Here is a 24,373-nt window from a genome sequence, read left to right on the forward strand (position 1 = left end):
TTTTCACCTTAGGGTGTAGCTTAGGCCCATTGTGACAGATCAGGTCTGCTAGAACCTTCCGGCATGCTGAAATGAATATCGGAGGCAGCCACCCTCGTCCGTCTGCCTTCACAGCGTCTCTCAATGCATGTCCATGCCCATCTTACATTGGTAAATGACCTCTGATTACAACAGAGGTCATGACAAACTTTAAAAGGAATATAACGAGTGCAATGCAAGTTAAGCTTAAAGGGGTCATCGGGTGCCCATTTTCCACAAGTTGGTATGATTCTTTAGGGTCTTCAAGTAAAGTTTGTAACGTACCTTGGTTAAAATTTCTCAATTTTTAGCTCCTCAAGAACAGCTCTGTTCACAGTGACCCGTTTCGGTACATGTCTCTTTAAATGATAATGAGCAACTGCTCACCCCTCTCTTCCATGGGGGGTGTCGACACAAGACACATAAAGTGCTGCCTTAGCGGACAGTATACAAAAGGCTGAGGGCGGAAATATGCTAATACGGGACAGTCCGTCAGTGGTTGTGGGCGGAGCATGAGCAATATGACATCATATTGAGAGTGTTTAGACTTTTTGAGGATTAAAAAAAAAGGAGTGAATGGATTTTTTTCATTGTATGGTGGTTGTGTCCACACACTGCAAAGACACATTTATATGCAAACACCATATAAAAGTGAATTTTGCATCCGATGACCCCTTTAATTGACAGCATTTGTGGCATAATGTTGATTACTTAAATGTTATAAAATGTAATTTTTTTATATATTAACTTGCATATTATTTGAGTTGTTAAGGCATCTGGTGGTTATAACTTGGAAAGTTTTTAACATTTATGGATTGATTTTTGCTTTTTTTTTTAAAGAAACATCAAAGTATTTAGCCACAAGTGCTGTCAATTCATCCTTTAACTATACGTACTATTTTATTAAAGTTCTAGGAAAAAAAAGCCTGTAGTGAAGAGAATAGCTTTCAGAGATGGGCATGTGGACACTACAGCAATAATAATGGAATTGCCGTTTGAATTGATTGTAATGAAGCGTGCAGTCAGATGGTTCTCTCCAATATTTGTTTATGATTACAAATGGGTGCTGCTCTGAACCCAGTGACTGAACTCATAAAGCAGTCCGGCACTCCTGGCCTTTCCCTGGGTCTCTCCGGTGGGACAGCGGGAGGTAAAGAATGATGGTTTATTCTCTAGCTCATTTAGAGCTGACCACACAGCTGGAGGGCCCAGATGTACCGATTTAATGGCTAATTACTGTCTCGCACACACACTGCCTGATGAGAGTGAAAGGTCATGCAGAGGAGCTCCGGGTGTGAGTTTATTGTGTTATTTATGCATGTAAATTATTAGCCACAAAATTGCACTACTCAGATACTGTGAAGCCAAACTAATGATGCAATCCATCAAAAAAAATAACCTAGTTCTATCCATATGATGCAATTGTATAGGCCCTTTTAGAAAGAAAGAAATAAAGAAAGAAAGAAAATGATTATATGTATTATATATTTGATTAACCATGGTTATCCAAGAAAAGTTTCTTTCTTAATTTCATTGAATATTTTCACTAGTTCAAGTGCTTGCTATTATTATTATTATTATTATTATTATTATTTAAGTTTTTTGGTGACACTTTAAAATAAAATAAATTTTGTTATATTCATTGTTTATAGAGTGGTGAAGGAATGACATATTTTTGTAGGCCAAAACCCGGAATAGAGTTAGCATTTTAGCTCTTCTGGTTTCATCATCCTGAAGTCAATGGGTTTTTTTAATAGGTTTTTGGTTAACACTTGAAATGAGGTCTGTGGTGAACACAAGCTCAAGATAGTTTCATATTTTATTCTACTTTATTACACAGCTCTTTGGAATACTTGATTCTGATTGGTCAATCGTGCCATGCAGCAGTATGTTATGGTGCGTTCAAGTCATGTCGGAAAGATTGTATTTACGATTTTAATGCACATAGCTTTGTTTCCATCACCCTGTTTTTTGAAGTATCACATCAGAAATGAGTGATTGAAACGCTTATGGCTTCATAAATAAACTAAAACATAAAAAGTAAAACACATCTGATGCACATTCTTTATTTATCATTTTCTAGAATTATAGAGTTTAAAAACCTTGCTGTATTTTTGTGTAATAAATTAAGAGAAGGTACACCGCCATCTTACTCCGACGGAAATGACTTGAACACACCTGACATCGTAAACACGACTTCCCACTTCGTAAATACGAACTTCCCAGGAGGACTTGAACGCACCATCACTGTCACTGTCACTGAAGTCGGTGATTTGCACTTGCTAGGAACAGGTTTTCCTCGTGGAAGTTTTGCATTTGGTGAGCTAATAAAATATTAAAACTCAAATCTATATTTTGTATACAGTTATTTAATTATCATGCAGCTGCCATTTTGAGATGATTGTTTTGTACACTGTAATGGATTATAACAAATAGGTACGATTTTAAAACCGTTTAATCTCAAATCAATATCTCTTATCCCCATAATCACACCGAACAGGTTAACTCATCTACGCACTATCTGCTTTCACAGCCTCATTGTGTTTATAATCGCACTCTAACTCACACTTTCGGGGAATTTTTTTTTTAAACAAAGACTGAAAGAGTTGTCGGAAGCTCAGTGATGGTGACGTTGAAGTCGAGCGACTGTGGTGTAGTTTGCTTATAGCCTTCATTTAGCTTTTTATTTCTGCCAAATGTATTTAGGCTTCAGAATTCATAAAAGTTGTGTTGGTGGTGCTAATTTCCGGGTTGGCCTACACAAATACGTCATCCTTGCACTACTCTATAGGCCTTTTGTAGCCCCGCCCCATTTCAGCGCTGTGCTTATTGTCTTCTGTCTTTTGGTTTGTATTTCCACAGCATGAATGTAAGATCTTACAGATTTATCAATCGTTTTAAAATCTTACCGGTCTATTGACGTTTGTTATGACATCCGCTTCAGACATTACAGTGCTCGTGATAACTTTTGTGAACTCTACAATAAGTAAATCTACTTCACCAGCTAAATACTCTTCGACAGCAATGCCATAGAAATATACATAGCTACCGCAAAAAAGTTCAAAAACAAAATTCTAAAGATGGCTGCGCGCTTGTTTCTCTGGCGCATAAGGTCTCGTGTCTCTGAAATATGTGAACTTGATTGTTCACTCGAGGCATTCAAAACTCTGATTTTTACTCATAATTACTGTCATCTATGGCAACGCTGTATAAGAGTCGGCTCATCCATGTAACTGAAACCGCCGCTTTCATGTCTGTTGTATCACACCACGGATTCGCTCTCGCTTGCTTTGTACAAAGAAAAAAAAAACGCAACTGCAGTCATCTAGTGTCTCACTTATCGATTGTTGTGAAAATATGGATTAATAAATAATTTCAACTCTAGGTATCATGCACAAACAGTGCATACTTTTACCAAATGTATTCAATACAGTACATTTTTGACATTTCAAGTTATAGTCTATTAATTAGCATTTTAACCTTTGTTTTATATGCTATAAAACACATTTTTGTTTGTTAGTTTGTGATACCTAATGCATTAACTAATGTTAACAAATGGAACCTTATTGTAAAATGTTACCTATTTTTTTAAACAGAGGAAAACACGTTTGAGAAGATTACTGATCAATCACACGCATGGCACACTGACCAATGAGCCAATCATTATGTGAGTTATGAGTGCTTGTAAATTGCTTCATGCATACATATCATGAATGTTATAAGCACTTTAGCCATAAAGAGACAGAACTGCATGTATAGCATCATATGTTCATGCGGAAAATGGCCTGCATGTAGAAAATGGGCCAGACCAGGCGAAGAGTTATCGTAAAACTGGTCAATGGTAGTATTAGATCTAGAGTCTTGTTTATTGCTGTGCTATGGCTCATTGACACCTGCTCAGAGCTCTGAGAAGATCTCATTTCAAAGCCATTATAATGCTGCAATCTTCACTTGCTGCTGGAGAGTGTAGTGGGGGTGCGAAAGCTGGGAAACAAATAACATGCCTAAAACCTGGAACACACCAAGCCGACGGTCGGCCGTCGGGCAGTTTTTATGCAGTACTTTTTAAGAGAGATTGATTAGTACAGTAATCTAATTACACTGTTCAATATGTAATTAATTACTTTTTAGAGTAACTTGCCCAACACTGCCTGAAACATGTTGGCTTGATTTTGTATTTGTAAAGACCTTTCTAACCAAAATGTATGCCGTACACAAGCAAATGTAGCCTTTGTATCGCCTTAACATTAGGCTATTCTTATGCAAACATTAAATTACAGCACTAACTACTGTCTAGATATTTTGCTCCTTGAAGCAGATCTGCTGCAGTGTGAGAGAGCTGTTAGGATGTTTTATATCCCTGCACAGGAAGACTGCTGAGGAAATCAACCCTGATGCTGAATTTCCTAATATCATTCTAGTCCTGTATCAACCAAGGTTTGTTTTCAGCTGTTTGGCAGGAACTGTCAGTGTTCGGTCCTTGTGAACTGAGCTGTTATGTAAATATGTGAGATGCTGGATCAAAGAGTATAGCTTGAAATCTCAAACTAATAGTGGTGATGAAAACAGATGCCACCGTGTGGTGATAGTGAGAACTGCCTTCTCATCCTCACTCCTTTAAACCTTTAAACAAACACACTGTCCTTCCATTCCTTCATTTCCTACTAATAACTTTAAGTAAATTATAAAAAAATGGGCACTTGACATTCATTTGTGCTTAAAGATTGCAGATTGCTAAGATCCACTTACAATTATTTTTATGAGCTTGGATTGTAGAAACAGAACATAGAAAGTAAATATTCATAAATCATTTTAGTTTTACTAAGCGATAAAAAAGAAGGCGATATTGTTCAGAATATAAATTACATATTTTACAGCCTGTCTTTTGAAATACAGTGCGTTTAAGAGTCAGATCTAAATACAAAGGATGTTATCTGTTTAAAATCCTCATTTATGGCATGTATCAGATTCTGGAACACTGTTTTTGCAGTACGCTGTGCTATTGTTTCTCCTTTGAGAGTCTGTGTATCCAACACTCCCATTAGGGGTGTAAATCGGTTGAATGCGAAAGTCCCCCTTGAGCAGCTGTTCATTATTCAAAGAAACTATCTGAAAGCTAGTCTCAGTCATTTCCAGAATAGAGTTATCCTTTTTAGTCCCTGCTTCGCAGTAGTCGTCTTTTCTTCTCCCCCGACTGTATTTCCATTTTGACGAATCTGACCTTTCCTTCTTGTGCATGTGCCAGCAGAATATGCTCAACAGGACCACCAGAACCACAAGCACCGCCCCGCCAATCAGGCCAGCCAGTAGGAAAGGCGAGCTGGGGTCCTGCTGGGTCGCCTGCTCGGGGCCAGTGGTGTTATCACCGGAGTCAAAGGAAGTGGACTTTGTCATCACCTCCGAGCAAATCGTATCATCTCCTGGGTGGTAACTGTTGAACGCGTCCAGCGGATCTATGCAAATACGATAGGTGGATTTGGGCTCCAGGTTTGCCAGTGCGATTCCTCCACGTTCGCCCTCCACAAGTGACTCCTGCATGGGGCCTGTTATCAAACTGTGACCCAGCTTGACCCAGGTCACCTTATAGGCTGTGACGGCGAATGTTGATACCCAGCTTACCTGAATGCATGAACCGTTTAGCACCGCAAAGGAAACGCGCAGCGACTCCTGCCTCGGGCCGACCGGGTCGTTCGTCCTCTGTTCCCTGTCTTCGCCTGCATTTGGTGGGAGCAGTGTGAGAGGGGAAGGGGTGGGTGTAGGCCGGGAGCGTGCGGGTGTGAAGGCCGTTTGAGTGGCTGACTCAGCGGTGGAGGCAGAGAGCAGTGTGGGCTGTGGGACTGTGGCGGTGCTGTTAGGACACTGGATGAGCTCCAGGGTTAGCTCTCTGATTACCATGCCACGTACCCTCTCTGGTTTCTGGCACATGAAGCCACGGACATTGAGGGTAGCTGGCAGGGACTTTAACCACAGTATGACCCATTTAATGTTGCAGTCACAGAGCCAAAGGTTGTTTCGAACAGTGAGCTGTCTCAGGCCGTGGAGGCCGTCAAAGACCCCCTGTGTGAGAGACTGCAGCTGGTTGTTTGAAATATCCAGTCTCTCCAAGCGATGAAGGCCACGAAAGGCTGTCAAAGGAATCTCATTCATCTGATTATCCTGCAAGTTGAGCTTGACTAGAAACTCGGCAGGCAGATAAGGAGGAGGAACCGTGAGGGAGTTGCGCGCCATCGACAGCGTTTTGAGATTCACGAGGGTCTGGAGAGCCTCGGGGGCGATGCCCTCATCCGTGAGCAGGTTCCCATCCAGGAGGAGGCGTTCGAGGCCCGTCACATTCTCAAACGCATCCTCGGCTATAATTGCAATGCGGTTCTCGTCCAACCGCAGCTCTCTGAGCTCCTCTGGGAGCCCGATGGGGACGCTGCTCAGGTGGTTCTTAGTGAGGAAAAGGGTCTTGAGACTGATGGCCTCCCTGAAGGCCCCCTCCTCCACACCCACGGTGGAGATGGAGTTGTCATCCAGATAGAGCTCCTCCAGGCGTAGCAGCTGTGCGAGGGCGGCCCGGGACACAGTCTGAATGTTATTCTCCTGCAGGTGGAGCACCCGCACATTTTTGGGAAGATTGACAGGGAATTCGTCAAGCTGGTTGCCATAGAGATACACCGTCTCCACAGAGGCAACGTTGTGCATTTCCAGGGGAAATCCAGCATTGTTGATTTGATTGTTGTGGAGGTAGAGAGTCTTATAACCCTCTCCTAGCCCCAGAGGCACTGACATTAGACTCCTCTCATTGCAGTAAACAAAGGTCCTGTCACACCGGCACTCCTCTGGACAGGTTGTGGCCCAAGAGAAATGCATGTGAAGACCCAGAAGTATCGGTATCCACGGGCTGATCAAAGTTGGCAGGTCTTTATTCCACATTCGGATCTGTACCTCCATTTTGTAAGACCCTGCAAACTTTTTGACAACAACAGTGCACGTAATTAAAAAGGGTGAAAAATAATAAATAATAAAATCCACCACACTGGAGTTCTTAGAAGCTTGCCTCGGTGGAGAGTATGCGATGTTGAAGTCGCTGGGTAATCCTCCTGTAATTGCCTGTCCTAAGCTCCCCAACACAAGAGCAATAGTCTCATTAACTCGTGCGACTCCCTCTCATCCCTCCGTCCATGCTCGAGCTGGAAATGATAGCAGAGCTCATCACATTGTCACTCTGAGTTTCGGGAGGGACGATTTCAAAGTGTGTGGGCCAGAGCAGCGAGTATGGAGGGCTCATCGGAGATGACCTCCTCTCTCGTCGCAGCTGGACGATTCCCGTAAGGCACGACCTTCCTCACAGGGAGCATTTTGAGCCACTTACCTATTTTAACAGAAAATAAAAATAAATGAGATGTTATTTCACTGTCAAAGCTCTTAGTATCTGCATGTTTTACTTTCTGAAAGGAAAATATGTGCGTCACAAAAATTAGGTTTTAATAGCATTCAAGTGAAACAACACATTATTTCAGTTACTCTTTTGCATTAACTTAAACAAGCAATAATCCACTTAGATTTGTGGGTTACAGTGATTTTTATTTTTTATTTACCATACCCAATCTCCTTACTTGTGGCAAAATCACTGTCACACACAGATTCGAGTGGGATTATTGCAACATCATTATGATTAAATACACTGTTTCAATCTTTATAGTTCAATAAAGAGTTAAACGTATTATTATTATAATTCTCAGAGTAAACAATTTTTCCTCTAAGTACCTAATATAATTCAGTACCTTGACTGTAGAATGTTTACGTTTGCCAAGCAACATGGCAACTTGCACCATTAATAATAATATTGAATGTGTAAATGTGGCTCATCCGATCAGAATTTAGAGTTTGAAATGTTTACATAGTAAATATTAAGAAAAAGAGATATAAATAGGAAAAAGAAAGAAATAACAGCTAACATAAAGCAGGACACTGCTCCACACTTGGTCTTCATGAGGAGAGAGTATTGTGACTGGCGACATCAGCATCTCTGCGCTCTCAGACTTGTAAAGGTCACTGAGGTGTTTAATCTGTCAAATGCCTCGATGATGGACAGGTCTGTTCTCCAATGCTCTGGCACGGAGTTCTCCTCTCAGTAATAATGATTCTGAACCTGGGGACAGTGAGAACTGCTCTATTAAATCGGTGTGGAGTGCATGAGCTTGAACAGGAAAGAAAAACAGCCTTGCTCATTATACTGAATTTCAGAAATTCGTTTTGTTGTAGCCATATTGAATATCATCTTTGCATTTTTACCTGTCAGTCTTCATTGAGGCCTCACATGTCCTCACCTACCCATCTATTATCTGTCTGCAGTTTGTGTACTGTATTGTGTAGTCTATATCGTTCTGTAATGCTTTTGCAATATGTTGTATATATTATTCTATCTTCTTACACATATTTTGCACATGCGATTTCTCTCTCTCTCTCTCACACACACACACACACACACACACACACACACCACACACACACACACACGTTTGGTTTTCATGTTTTATGGGAACTTTCCATATATATAATGATTTTTATACTTTACAAACTGTATATTATATACCCTAACCCTAGACCTTCCCATCACATAAAAAATTCTACATTTTTAGATGTTCAAAAAACATCACGTAGTATGATTTATACGTTGTTTTCCTCATGGGGACCAAAAACTGTCCCCACAAAGACAAGGATTTCAGATATTGCCATCTTTGTAATGTAGGGTTTACCAGGACCACAGGAGTCTCTTGTACAATACAGTTTCAAATGGCCTTGCTGTATGTACATAAAACTTCTATTCTATTCTATTCCATTCTTTTCTAACATGTTGTATCTTCCCTTGTGAGGAAGTAGTGTATTATATCCTAGTCTTGTAAAATCTTAGCAGAGAAAAATTATCTTGCAGGCTTTTTTTCATTTATTATTATATAGAGTATTTGGATTTAACCAACCAAGGTCCAAGGTCTAATAGTGAAGGCCATTTGTTCACTCCAGCCATTACTTACTAGTTGGCTATATTGATCTAGGAGATAAACTATCATTATACCATGGTGCTCAGGTTTTGTTCATTATATTACTCTAAGAAAAAAAGTCTCAAGTGCAGAGAGCATACAACAGATTTAAGCAGCGGTATGGTTATGCACCCATGGAAAAATCACACATGGAAGTGCTTTACATCTCACTGTTATAAACACGCTTCTGAAATGTTCTGATTTACCCCTTTCTCTTCCTATTTGTGGGGGAATTTGTGTTTGACAGAACATTTGCCACGCAATAAAAAAATTATTGTACTATACTATATAATTATTATTGTAATTTACTCTATTAACAACCTCCAAACGGGTTAAATTTAAGCTATCCAATGGAAGTATATCAGATTGATGAGACAGTACACATATTCATGAATATGTGTACTGTTTATGCATATTTATTAGTCATGAGGCCATTTGTTTAACTTTAATTAATCGTGGCTTTATTGCTAAACCTTTATTTTTATAGTACTAAGTATATTTTAAGGTATATTGCAGATTTTAGCAGTCAATATAATATATTAGCATTAAAAAGTAAATGGCAGAGGCTATACAGTCGTGAACTGTAAAATATAAAGGCACCGAATGCCATTCCGTAATGCCTAAAACATTCAGTAGATTTCTGGCAACCACATTTTTCATTTTTTTGTACTGTTATTTTTTAAGCAACTTTAAAGAGTATTTTTACAGTGCATAAGGAATGGCAGCTATAACAGCTGTTATACAAGAAGTTTCACGCAAGAGCGCAATTGATTTGATTTGTATGGAAACACGAACGTGTCTTTAATGTCTAAACGTGTTTTTAGTCCTTACCTTTTCTGAAGAGGCTTCGACCCATCCGGACATCATTTTTAAAGCCTTCTAGTCTCTTCTCGAGTATGAGTTCTCAGAATAAACATCTCCCAGTTAGACTAAAAAATAATTCCAGACACCTAAAAGAGTCAGCCCGACGATCCTTTAGTCCGAGTGGTTTAAAAAGATACATTTTGTCGAGCGGCTGGTCCTGGGGAGGATTTGAAGTGTCTGCGCAACATGATGCGTCCGAAAGCCGCTGCTTCAATCCCGCGATGATGCGCTCCCGAGTGCCGCGCTTCCCTTACCAAATGCCCTGGGCGCGCTGGACTCTCTCTCTCTCTCTCTCTCTCTCTCTCTCTCTCTCTCTCTCACACACACACACACACACACTCCTCTCACTGGTGTATCACAACCAAAGATGTTATACTTCTTGATTGAAGTCTAATTCATCTACCATAATTGGTTACATCGGATTGTTTATTCCAAGTACACTGAGAGCCGTTTCCCTTTTGAACCTACGGGAGGAATTGCAGTAATGAATTCATTTGATTAGCGTTCTCTCTCTCTCTCTCTCTCTCTCTCTCTCTCTCTCTCTCTCTCTCTCTCTCTCTCTCTCTCTCTCTCTCTCTTTGCTTTTTGTTGTGATTCCAATTCATTTGCCAAACCAATTTATGGTTTGCTCTGTATTGCAATTATGAATTTATTTCGTTTTTGTATTGAATTTGTCATAGGCTAATTCCTAATAGATATTCCTAATAGGCCTAGATATACGCAATTAATTAATATCATGGTTGAAGTTACAATTACAGAATTACAGTTTAAATCTACTCCCAGTTTGTCATAGTTTTCTGTTTAGAGTGTTTTTGCAGCGTTGAGTATTGCAACCAATCACAGACCTGCACCCAACCACAGCAATGCAAATGCAACAACGAATCCGAGGCGTTTAAATTAGTCTACAAGCCTAAATATTAGTTGCATTATCAATAACGTCCACTTAAGATTTTATCATTCAGTTATAGTTTGTTATAAAATAATTATTATTTTGTCATAATTGTGCAGCCCTATTTTCTATTTATAGTCTTATATTGCATGTTGAATTGAAAGTGCATCTGTGTGATTTTTGCCAATTTTGCCAAAAATTTGTGAGTTTTTGAAAGGCAGGGTATTGTTGTTTTCTATCTCTCCTTGCTTGTTAATGGTAGCCTATTATACAGGCCCTTGATTATTTGGAGCTGGGTATCTCCAACAGAATCTTACAGAATTGTTTAAAAAAAAATTATATATATATTTTTTTGCTGTGCGTTTTTGTCAAATGAAGCCCACTGCAGAGCCAAATGACATCCAGCTCTCCCTCTCTGGACGCCATGAGTGGAGCTTGACCCAGTCTAACTCCATCTCTGTGGACCTAATGGGTGGAGCTTAAGCTAATTAGGTTTAGGGATAGGGAAAGGTTAGAATTAGGGTATGGCTGGACCTTCAAGCTCCACCCATTACATCCAGTGAGGGGAAGCTGGACATCAAGCTCCACCCATTGGCTCTGCAGTGAGCACCCTCTCCTTTTTGTTCAATCTTCTTACACCCCACTTACGACTATAGGATTTAGGGAGCTTCATGCTATCTTTTTTTTTCTTAAAATCTTTCATATCTGTACAAATCAGATTGTAGGAATGTATATGAAAATACTTAAGTTTTGTCAGGAGATCAGGTTGGTTTCACTCAACAGTGAGCAGGGAGTGGGAAGTGGTAAACCAGGAGAGGTTCTGGAGCTGACTGAACACAGAACAAATTGAGCTGGAAGTGGAAGGGTGCTTCTCAATCGGAAGGCTGTGAATCGGAAGTGTTATCAAGTGCTCTTCAAGTGCATAAGAGTTGGAGAAAGCAAAGGCCACATGCTGAGATGAAACACTCACATAATAAGGGTTCAGCTTCATCAGCTATCATGATTTATTAAAATGGTGCCATAAGATGAAAAAAAAAAAAAAAAAAAATCTAAAGATATTTTACCCGAAAGTTGTTTTTTTTTCCTGACTGCAATCCTTTTGCAAAGAAAAGTTTTCTGCGAATGGGTCATGAGAGGCGAGAGTGATCTCGATCTAGTGAGCGATGAAAGATCAGTAACTCGTTTCCTTCTGTGGCTCAAACACGAACCGCCTCTTCCCTCAGAGCAAAGGCAAAGGATACGCACGCCCCTTTAATGAACCATCAAACCAGTACCGATTTGTTCTTGCTGACATAAAGCACACAGACATGAATCTGCTCTCTTGAATCTTAAGATCAGTCCTTTAATCTTTTGATGCTTTATGCCTCACATGATACATCAGACAAATTCTGTACTAGGATCATTGGCTTTCTGCTATTTAGTTACAGTTATGTTTACCCAATCAATGGCAGAGGATATGAGGAAACCTGTAGATGATGAGAGGATAGCATAATTGATAGCTTATGGATAAGAATCGCAACAGCCTGATTAAGGCAAGCCTGATCAATTTCTTATCAATTTAAATGTATTAGTCACAGATGACAGCAGAGACTTTGGGACTTCCAACCAATCATGATAATAGACAGCAGCCTTTTGAACACAAATTGGATATCAAAGAATGCACACAACCACACCAAATTATTTATATTATGTTTCTTATTGAACATTATTTGTATCTGCTGTCTTTCTTTTTCTATTTGAAGTTGTGTTCGGTTTCTTAGTCCTGATCATGCATTCTCAACAGCTGTTGATTTTTCTGACACAAACTCTGTCTACAAAATGCTAAATTTCAATTCATTAAATTCATTGGACATTAATTAAATTATGTCATGATATGCATCCACAAATGAATGCATTATGAATTAGCTATTGGCTTGGTCTGGGTAGTGCTTATATCAGACAAGATTATGCTGATGAAAGCTTAAAACAGATGCCTGCCCCACTGGAGAGAGGAAAACAAACAAATAAATAAATATAAAAATAACATATTCACTACATTTTGCAGAGTTCTGGCAATGGTGTCTCATTATTTTGTGCTTATACCAAGAAATCCTCCTACAAACAGGTAACATTACATATTAGCTGCAGGCTAGTGCTTATATAGGGAAGAATATGCTAACTTTATTTGACCTAACTTTTTGTTAGAACACAAAATAGACACTATAATTGGATCGTAAGTTAGCAATGAATAGTTGTTGAGAGTGAATGCTATAAAATGTGTTTTTTTAAGCTAAGGGAATATTTGAAACTATAAAGTTTACTCTTTGAGGTAGCTGCAGTACCAGTTAGCCAAGGGAGGTCAATGACAGACTCGTAGTCAAATACAAAGCCTCTTTTTTTTTGTGTCTCTCTAGTATTAAGAAACAAAAAGAACACAGAGAACACATTAAGATACTCGAGTTAGGGAGAAAAACAAACATGTTTGTCAGAGCCATGGAGCTGAGAAGTGGTGTGGCCAAACGCACGTTCAATCACCAGCCGAATTATTTAATCAGCACTTCTCCCAGCTTGAAGCAAATTAGCAGGACAACAGAAAAAGCCAACTCTGCGGTGTGTTGTAGCAGATAGCTGCCCCTCTTCATGCATCTCCGGCTGCAGAAGCTGTGAATGGCAAATAGATAGTCAAAGGAAGACTTGTCATAGGCAGCAGTGGGAGGTGATGAAGTTGTATATAGCTTCTTTTTTTATATTTTTATTTTTTGATATAGAAAAATGACTTGATTTAAATACATGGTGTAAATGTTTTTGATTATAGGTGTGCTCGATTATACTAAATAATCCTTTTCATATTGTGCTGCAATCAGTGACCAATCAGAGTGCCTATGATGACCCCTGTCCACCACCAAAAGCGTCTACAATGGGCATGTGAGCGTCGAAACTAGACCTTAGAGCAGTGGAAGAAGGTTGCCTGGTTCATTTTACATTATGGGGACTGCTGTGTATGTGTGCACCATTTACTTGGGGAAGTGATGGCACCAGGATGCACTGTGGGATGATGGAGAGAGTGTGATGCTCTAGGCAATGTTCTGCTGGGAAACCCTGGGTCCGGCCTTTCATGTGGACGTAAATTTGACACGTGCAACTTACCTAAACATTGTTGAAGACCAGGCAAACACCTTCATGACAATGTTGTTCTATCCAATCTATCCATCTATCTATCTACTTTTCTGCTGCTCAACTCAGAACATTAAAAGGATCTTTCCGCTTGGCTCCGGACACTTATAAATGGTGTGAACAACTTGGAGTTTTACGCCGACCTCGCTGGTCACTACATACACCGTTCGCGGAAGAAACTTCGGATTTATCACTGCTCGTCTTCAAATAATGTTCCGGTTGTCTGTACCAAAACCCGTGCTTCGGGTAAAACACAGCAGGAAAATCTACATATCAACTTTGGAAATCTAAGATCATTGCATTTTGATCCCGATCCGGAACCTGCAGACGCGCATCTTCAGACGTGCAATGTGCGTTGTTGAACACTCGCTCTTTAACTGATAAAGCATTGGTGTTGAATGACATAATCATTGACCCTAACTTGGACATGCTACTTTTGAAGGAAACATCTTTGTCGTAGAGGTGGAGGGCTGGCTGTTGTTTACCGTGAGACTATTAAAATATCCAAGATCGAGTTTCATGATGTTGCAGCATTTGAATACCTAGCGTTGAAAATGACTGACCAAACGTCACTGGCTGTAATCTTAATTTCCCGACCTCCAAAATTTCCCTCTGACTTTTTCTCTGAGATTAGTGAGTTACTTACTCTTGTCTGTGGTAGTCATTCATCTGTTATTTTGCTTGGTGATTTTAATATACATGAAAACACTGCACAATGCAAAGAATTGATGTTTCAACTTAACTCAACATGTAACTTTTGCTACTCACTCCAGGGGTCATATACTGGATCTCATATGTACATCTGGCTTATGTAATATTCTTGTTAGTGGCTCTGATTTTGCTTTCTCAGATCACAAACTTATAAACTTAAGTTTTAGTTTTCCAATATCTATATCACCACTGAAGAAAATGCTCACCTATTGTAAAATCAATTCTGTGAATCCATCTTCTTTCTCTGTTTCAATAAGTCAGAAATCTGCTGTATTTATAATAATGCTTTTTCTCAAATACTTGAGAGCAGTGGCGGCTGCTGGTCTTTCAAAGAGGGGAAGCTCATTTTCGGCCTACATCATAAAAATTGTCCATTTATTTATACGTAAATTCTACATTCCTTTTCAAGAAAATGCTCTGTGACCTGTCGTACCATCTAGCCCTCTTTTCCAGTGACTTGATCAGTGTCCTCTCAATGGCCAGCAGAGTTAGGTATAATTGTATAAATGTAATAATATAATAAAGGTATAAATAATAATATAATAAAGTATAATAATACTACTACTAATAATATATATTTTTTAATTATTTTAATAATTATTTTTTAATTATTACTAATAATAATATAAAAAATATAATAAGTAATAATATAATAAAGGTATAAATGTATAATTGTGTGAAATGTATTATGAAAATTGGCTAGCAATTTCGACAAGCAAATACCAAGAAATAGGTTGCTGCAGTTTGTCTTTCGACTATACTTGAAAAATCCGTGATGGGACTGAGCTCAAATAGATTTAGCATCAGCGACTTCTTATTGTATGAAATCGCTGTCAATCAAAAGGAGATGCAGCCTTTCGACAGACCCTCCAATCATCACGCAGAAGCCTGGAGTCCAGGCCAGCCCACTCCTCATTCACCCAGCATTTATCCAATGACCGTCTAGTTTCGTAGCACTGAAAAAAACTGTTCAAAGCAGCCCCATAGAAGTTAATGGACACTGGGCTTCAGCAGGGAAATGCACTGTGACGCTACGGGAATGTATGAGAAAGAAATCGAGTCAGCCGACCTGCTATATGTAACTGATTCTGAACGAACTCATCGCATTTTTAGTCAATAAAATGTTAACACAGTACATATTTGACCATTAATTTTTTGACATTACAGGGGAAGCCAAGCTTCCCTTGCAGTCTTAAAGAAATCCCCACTGCTTGAGAGGCATGCTCCTGTTAAAACTAGACTGGTTCCACCTACTCGTGCCTCACCCTGGTTCACTCCTGAACTTCGAACAATGAAAACTGAGGGTCGCTGCCTAAAAAGACTATACAGGAAAACTGGACTCATTGCGCACTCTCTGGCTTTTAAAGAACATTTGGTCAACTACTGTACAGCCCTCAGTGATGCAAGATCCTCTTATTTCTCATCTACCATTAAGAATTACATGTGCAGGCCCAAATCACTCTTTGCTATGGTTAACAAACTCACTAATCCACCACAACATGTTATTTCGGGCTCTGGGGTGCTTGTGAATAGCTTTTCCCAATCCTTTTCAGACAAATTGAAATCAATCACTGAATCCATCACGAATCCATCACCAAAGACACCCCTCATACAAGTGACTCAAATGTTCATTTGATGTTATCTGATTCAGCTCACTCAACAAACTCTCTCTCTGCTTTTACTCTGACTACTCCTGCTGCCATAAGTGATCTAATTGTGACCCTGGACCACAAAACCAGTCTTATGGGTATTTTTTTTTAAATTGAGATTTATACATCATCTGAAAGCTGAATAATCTTTCCATGTATGGTTTGTTAGGATAGGACAATATTTGGCCGAGATACAACTATTTGAAAATCTGGAATCTGAGGGTACAGAAAAATCGAAATATTGAGAAAATCGCCTTTAAAGTTGTCTATTTCTATTGGCGATAGTGCTGCATCCATTCACAAAAATAAATGTTTTATATATTTAAGGTTGGAAATTTACAAAATATCTTAATAGAACATGATCTTTACTTAATATCCTAATGATTTTTGGCATAAAAGAAAAATCTATAATTTTGACCCATACAATGTTTTGTTGGCTATTGCCACAAATATACCCGTGCAACATAAGACTGGTTTTGTGATCCAGGGTCACAACTGTCTAATTCCACATCCTGCCGGCTTGATCCTACACCTTACTGTTTTGCTTAAGATGTGTGTTCTCGAGGTTGCACCCTTCATAACACATATGATAAACTGTAGTTTGGCTTCCACCATTGTCCTAGCAGAATTAAAATGGCTGTGGTGACCCCCCTTGATATCAGCATCACTGGTTCCGCTCTTTCCTGGCTCATTTCTTACATCAGCGACAGAAGGTACTATATCACAAGGGTATAGATCTGCCACTGCTTCGCTTACACAGGGTGTTCCTCAAGGTTCAGTTCTTGGCCCACTATTGTTTATCATCTATATATATATATATCCACTTGGTGACATCATACGCAGGCATGGACTTCCAATTTCATTGCTATGCTGATGACATTCAAATTTATCGTACCACCAGCTCCGATAGGCCATCCCTGCCTGACTCACTCACTGCATGTATCAGGGACATCAAGCATTGGATGTCCCTGAATTTCCTCAAATTAAATAATAAAAAAAACTGAGATATTGGTGATTGGCTTTGCTGCCTCAGTCAAAAGGATGGACCTGTCCTTTGATATTGATGGAGTTCATGTTAAGCCTTCATCATCTATTTGTAACCTTGGTGTCTTAATCAGCTCAACTCTATCTTTTGGCTCTCATATTTCTTCTCTTGTTAAAAACTCTTTTTTCCATTTTTGTAATATTGCACGTCTTCGATCTTCTCTCACTTTAGCTGATGCTGAAACCTTAATTCATGCATTAATCACATCACATCTGGATTATTGCAATGCTCTATTTCTTGGTCTGCCCAAAAAACGTATTGCAAGATTACAGTATGTTCAAAACTCAGCAGCAGCAACTCAGGAGTTCTCACCTCCACCAGGCGTTCTGCTCAAATACTCTTCTGCTTCATGACCTTCACTGGCTACCCGTGGCATCACATATTCACTTTAAGGTATTACTTCTAATGTTTAAGGCATTAAATGGTCTTGCACCTCCATATCTATCTGATCTACTTTACTCTTACCGCCCTGCCCGGTCCCTTAGATCAACTGAACTTGGTTTATTGTCTAGCCCTCATTTCCGGTTGTCTACTGTAAGTGGAAGGTCATTTAGTGTTAATGCTCCTAAATTATGGAATTAACTACCCCTTGCACTTCATAATATCTCATATCTATCTATCTATCTATCTATCTATCTATCTATCTATCTATCTATCTATCTATCTATCTATCTATCTATCTATCTATCTATCTATCTATCTATCTATCTATCTATCTATCTATCTATCTATCTATCTATCTATCTACATTTGTATAGCACTATATTTGTATATATTTTATTTGTATAATACATTCCGTTTCAAAGCAGCCTTACAGAAAAAAAAAAGATCATGCATCATGACAGCACTCAGACCAAAGCACATTATAGCGACAGACACTTCTGCATGTTGATAGTAAATCATTAGACTGGCCTGTATGTAACAGATCGTATTGTTTTTTTGTATCTTTTTTTTTTTTTTTACTGTTATGCAGAATTATTCTCTTTCAATGATCTGGAGAAGGTTGTTCATGTCTGTGTGTCTTCTCGTTTGGATTATTGTAACACTTTGTACCCGGGTGTGAGTCAGGCCTCCCTCTCTCGCCTGCAGCTGGATCAGAACTTTAACTGGCACCAAAAAAAGAGACCATATTACTCCTGTACTGATTTCATTACATTGGTTACTGATTCGATACAGAATCCAGTAAGTGTTATTATATGTTTTCAAATCTCTCAATGTCCTAGCACCAGAGTATATCTCTGATTTAATTAGTTTATATTAACCTATGAGATCTCTTCGCTCCAGTGATCAGCTGTGTCTGACGCACCCTCAATCGCGCTTGAAATTCTGTGGCAGCTCCTAGACTCTGGAATGAGCTCCCATTGTCCTCAAAAACATCTCCTACTCAAGGATCATTTCAGAGGGTGTTAAAAACATATTAGCTTTTAATAATGTGTTGTAAATTGTATGTATTTTTGGTTGCATGCATTTGTTTATTTTTGTTATTCTCATGTACAGCACTTTGGTACCCCAGACCTGACCAGTAATTCTGCAAAATAACTCTTTTCTTAAATAAAGCTTAACATATAAAACAGTGGCAGCAGCAGCCAAAATAAAATCAGCCACATAACCTATTAGATTTTAAATAACTTACCCAAACAGCAAACAATTCTGTTTGCTAATCTGTACAAATCTGTAAAGCTTTAGCTTCTTGATTGATGCTGTCATCCAGGGGTATCGCTTATAATTGCTGGGGTTGAAATGCTTTAAAAAGCTTTGCTTTCTGCACAAAAAAATAAGCTCTGGTGAAAGTCTTCCTTTGCCGATTAACTCCAGATTTTCTTTAAAAACTTGACAGCTCCAGTAGTAATGAAAAGATTTATCTTGAACTCTGTCATGGAAACTAGCATGTATAAATTTAAAAGGGGTCATCGGATGCCCATTTTCCACAAGTTGGTATGATTCTTTAGGGTCTTCATCTAAAGTTTGTAACAACACCCTTTTTACCTCCTTAAAAACAGTTTCGGTACATGTCTCTTTAAATGATAATGAGCAACTGCTCACCCCTCTCTTCCATGGGGGGTGTCCACACAAGACACATGAAGCGCTGCCTTGGCGGACAGTATACAAATGGCTGAGGGCGGAAATATGCTAATACGGGACAGTCCGTCAGTGGTCTTGGGCGGATGACACCTTTAATTAAACAATTTAATAATCAAGAAAAAAGGAATTTATACCTGTATGATACACTGTATAGCCTTATTGGACCAGTGGTTTGAAAAAACAAAAAAAAACAAATGGACAGATGATTCAGCTGCGACGCCATCGTCAGGCGAATCGGTTGTACACTCATTATTGCGGTGCATTGTGGGATTAAATGAGTCCATCGATAAAGTCAACAATGGTTTTGGACACCACTACAAATAGCTGTCCCCTCAAATAGTGCTCTATTTAAGGGTATTGGGGTGATTTCGGACATTGCCTTAGTTACAAGACCCATTTAGAAGGACAATATGATTAGTACATTTTTCTGTCATTTGAAACTCGTCTCTCATTGACTTGCTATCGATTGGCCCTCTGTAATTTTACAGCTGGACCACCAATCACAGAGCTGAAGAGCATCATAATATGGAAGAAATCTAATATGGAGAAAACGGACGTCTACACAAAAATCCCAATATTGGACCCCACTGTACATCTCAGAGTTCGAACTTTTAATACGGAATGTAAGAAAATTTTAAGAAAAATATTTGTACTGGCCTAACTTTTATTTTTCATGTGTATGTATGTGTAAATGTATGCATTTGCATGTATGCCTGAATATAATAGTTAAATATAATAAAGCATTTCTTTTCTTTGAATAAGCATATCAGAGAACGAGTAGCTTATTACAGGCGCAAGGACCAGGCTCACTGACGCCTAGCTCGAGAAAGTGAGAGCTGAGATGTGCGACTCACAGTCCGAGTCGACCATTTGTCATGCTGAAGATTGGCATTATCATTGAGTTCATTCTGGAGGGCTGACCCAGATGGCCAGTGCCAGTACTTGCTACACTCCAGTGAATCTGAGACAGCTCTGGTTGAGAAGGGGGCTCGGGCTGGTGATGGAAGGGGGGCTGCTCGCTCTCCATCTCATCAGAGTCATGCCTGGGAGCCTGGCTGTTCTTCGAACATTACCACACAGACAGGAAGAGACTGTTAATGACTACACATGCCATTGTGGAACAAAGACCACCTTGCAAATATTTTAACACACCCTACGCTCGCTCTCTCCCCTAATGGGGATACAACCGAACAAGACCTAATGAGTGTCCTTGAGGTGTTTAATTATTTTTAAAGGGACTGTACGAAGACTGTACGGGTTTTTTTGGTCCAGTTGTGAAGTAACCTAATATTTACCACCCCCATAATTGGGATCATCTGTCATCATTATCCATACTTAACTCTGATGAGTCAATGTGCAATGAGAGGGGTAGTTTCACTTAATCATCTGTGTCAAAGATCCACAGAAACCTGTTACGTTTTGTGTAACTTTCATTATTCCATATGGCATCAATGAGGCAGAAAAGACCTCTCATTCTGCTGGTCCATTTGCCGATTTCAGCCCTGCATCCTTCTTTGTTCCCCTTCTATGCTGCCGCAGCCATTGAGAAAAATGAAATCAGTTCCGCCTCTGTCAGACATCCACTCTGCCAAATGTAGCAGCAGTGGTAGAAAGTAGAAACTCTTTTTTCTTTGCCAGATGTGAATCTTTTCAGTTGGCCCATCGCTCTTCTTCGCACACCTCTGGCTGCCAGAGTAACTAGGCCAATGAATGATGCTAATGTAAGCTATATTAATGAGGGGGATTGGTTTCTGCTCTAATTATTTACCATTGGGTCAGGCTAGAGGAGATAATTCTTCCTCAGGTGGCACGAGGCCGAATGTTGGCGTCTGCCACCCCGGCTATGATTAATTGAAACATACCCGTGCAAATGAATCACATATGGTCAATGTCTTCCCACACAAGTTCAACATTAGACAGAGAACTTATACTTGGATGCTTGTTATTAGCATCTCAATTTATGGCCTTTTGCAGTTTTCCTCAAGGTTTGGAGTCGTTAAAGTGAGATTTAATGTGTTGTATTATTCATGTCTTTTGGGTCGGAGTCTCGTCCGAGTTCATCACATGACACTTAGATTAATTGCTGAGATCCAAGGAACCAAAAGCTGCAGCACCTGTCCTGTTGCAGAGATATATCAACATTAAGGAACAGAGAGCAGTAACCATTATTTATCCTGGCTGTTAAACACTATAAACTCCCATAGCCATGGCGAGGAGGAAGGCTGGTGTTCTCATAAATGTGTGAAGCATTAGCTGTGGGCCTTGGGCCATCACAGGCACTCAGAGGGTTGATTGGAGATTTCGACCCTTTTGGATTGTCTTAACGTTGATGTGATTTGTCTCCCTCATTACGTTTACTGTATTCTAATGTTGCCTCATTTATAGTAACCACTACCTTCTTTGCCATCATTTGGGAGCCTGTAACAAAGAACTGAATCTTTACACATGAACTAAAAAGTCATGAAGTAGGACTCCTACTTTTTTAATGGGCATAATTGCCTTTTGGTGAAGTACTATAATTGACTCAATCAAATCATTCATTGTCTGTTTGATAAATGCAAGAAAACCAAATTACACTTATGTAACTAATTTGTCACCTCAGTGGACAGAAAATAAGAAAACCAGTTAAAGAGAATCTTAAATCATCTTAATTGGGTTTAGAAATGTTCAAAGAAAGAATTAAAAGACAAAACTTGGACACAGTAGTTTAAAGAGACAGTTCACCCAAAAATGATAATTTTGTCATTATTTACATGTTGTTCCAAACCTTTATGATTTCATTTATTCTGCAGAACACAAAAAGTATATAATTTGAAGAATGTTTCAGCTATTTTTATGCAAAACATTGCAACATTGTCCAGAACTTTCAAGCACCAAAAAAAGTAGCTTGAAATGAATCTGAATGACTCAAATTGGTATAGACTAAGTATTCTGAATTGATGCAATGATGCATGGACAAAAACAGCAAAAACATTTTTAAAAATGGAGGAATCTGGCCAAAGGGGAAACAACCATAGCAAAACAGTGCAGATATTTAATTTCAAGCAGGACAACACAGCCATATACTCTTTTGATAACATCTTATATTTGTATTGTATATTTTGAGTTTACTTCTCTTTTATGAATGCTTTTCTTTTATATTGTTGTATTTCTCTTTTATTTTTTTCTTATTTTTGTGAAGTACTTTGAGATTTAACTTTTAAAGGCGCTTTTAAATAAATGAAATAAAGTTTATTCAGGGCTATATATATATCAGTCACCGATTTATTATAATATATCTGGTGATATCCAACAAAATGACCATAGATATGTTAGTGAACACAGTATTACTTTTCAGTCATTGAATTTGTGTGCTCCTCATGCTTGTTAAATTCTACACCGATTGAGTTGAAATGTCTCAAGGCCAGTGTATACGTTCTCGTGACTGCCGAATACACCGGTGCAGAATTTGGCTTGCATCCAGCTAAACTGATACCTTCATAACAACCTCTTGTTTTAATGAATGCCCTCTTTCTTGTATACATGCAGAGCAAGAGCTCACAGCTTGTGTTCCCTGACAGCCGGCCTCAAAAGTCTTCCCTGACCTGGAGCAACTGGCTCCAATGTCCTAATCACAAGACTGTACGTGTGTTGTTATTATTCCAGGCAATGGAATCTAAATGCGTCAGACAAGTGTAGGTATTGTGCTTTGAATGGGAAGGAAATGAGAGAAGTTGACCACGCCGGCCATGGAGGACTTTTAGGACAAGATGTAAAAATATACCAATTTTCATTCTCTTTCATCGGTTCATCATTGCTAATGAACTCTGCTTTTAAAAAAAGCATTTAGAAACAGGACTGTGTAATGAAACCACCCAATATATGTGTACTTTTCGTTTCCTTGCTAAAACATTCTAACAACACCCTGTAATGTGCTGCATTTATTTCTCGTAGCCTTAATTCCCGCAGATGTCATGGTTTGGCTTAAGCTAATGGCTATTTACCTTTCTGGTGCTGAATAACCCTCTTAGGAAAATGCTAAAGAGGATGCATCCTTTTTCAGTGACAAAAGTGCTGGCAAATATTTTCAGGATTTTTTTCCATGCTTCACTGTATTTGAGAGCTTTTAGTTTAACGTTAAAATACTTCCCATTTATTCATGTTATGTTCTAATACTCCATAGTTTTGACAGTGGCCTGGTAATCACAGTGTTTGCAGAATCCTAGTGAATTTTTTAATGCCTCTACGCTAGATTAGATTTCAGAGCAGATCAAGGCCTGCCAGCGGACATGATCTGTACGCAATGGCATCAGGACGCACTGACCAAACTGACACTTCAATCAGTGATTGTTGTTTAGAACAATCAGGAATCTTTCATCTTTTACTGCCAGAATTATTCAAGTGCCATTAAAAAAAACATGAATGATATTATACTTACTGTCTAATTGGCTCATTATTGCATTATTCGATAAATCCTTTTACTGTTTTGTTTGTTTAAATGTTGTAGAAACAGGTGGGCGTCAAAGGCATTCACAAGTTCCCACAAATCAATTGTGTAAAGATTCACATTTTCCAGGAGGAAATAAGACTTATTATCTTCCTTAAAATGCAAATCTCTATAGAAGCTATTGATTCGTTGAACATACTTGCTGTCAGAAAAGTAATTCTTAAGTCCTCTTGATATATTTATGTGTATATATATATATATATATATATATATATATATATATATATATATATATATATATATATATATATATATATATATATATATATATATATATATTTTCTGTGTATTATGTCTTATTCCAGAGAACCATTTAGCTCTGTCATCACAGGAATAAATTACATTTTAACATGCATTAAAATAGAAAACAATAGAAAAATAATTTTTCACACTGTTTTGCTGTATTTTTTATCAAATAAATGCAGCCTTGGTTAGCATAAGATACCCCAA

The 24,373-nt window shown here is 38.7% G+C and overlaps 1 protein-coding gene and 1 long non-coding RNA gene across 3 annotated transcripts in view; one reads left to right on the forward strand and one right to left on the reverse strand.

The window, feature by feature from the left end:
- LOC311072101 overlaps positions 1 to 24,373 on the forward strand; it is a 114,580-nt gene that overhangs the window by 53,901 nt on the left and 36,306 nt on the right. The gene's annotated exons all lie outside the window — the stretch shown is intronic.
- LOC311072344 (leucine-rich repeat transmembrane protein FLRT2) lies at positions 4,721 to 10,227 on the reverse strand. Of its 2 annotated transcripts, none has more exons than XM_084097307.1 (2): positions 9,876 to 10,227; positions 4,721 to 7,193 (listed from the first exon to the last, which is right to left on the reverse strand). In XM_084097307.1, exon 2 carries the CDS (start codon positions 6,952 to 6,954, stop codon positions 4,966 to 4,968), a length of 1,989 nt encoding a protein of 662 aa, XP_083953433.1. In that variant the 5' UTR covers positions 6,955 to 7,193; positions 9,876 to 10,227; the 3' UTR covers positions 4,721 to 4,965. The 2 variants fall into 2 exon arrangements, with proteins under 2 accessions (XP_083953433.1, XP_083953434.1); XM_084097308.1 differs by having other exon boundaries at positions 4,721 to 7,375.

The sequence above is a fragment of the Abramis brama genome, assembly GCF_963993115.1.
Source record: "Abramis brama genome assembly, chromosome: 21".
NCBI classification, from domain to species: Eukaryota; Metazoa; Chordata; class Actinopteri; order Cypriniformes; family Leuciscidae; genus Abramis; species Abramis brama.

Bases quoted from the DNA above. Each gene is read 5' to 3' on its own strand.
- LOC311072344 (XM_084097307.1), bottom strand. From the start codon at position 6,954: ATGGAGGTACAGATCCGAATGTGGAATAAAGACCTGCCAACTTTGATC.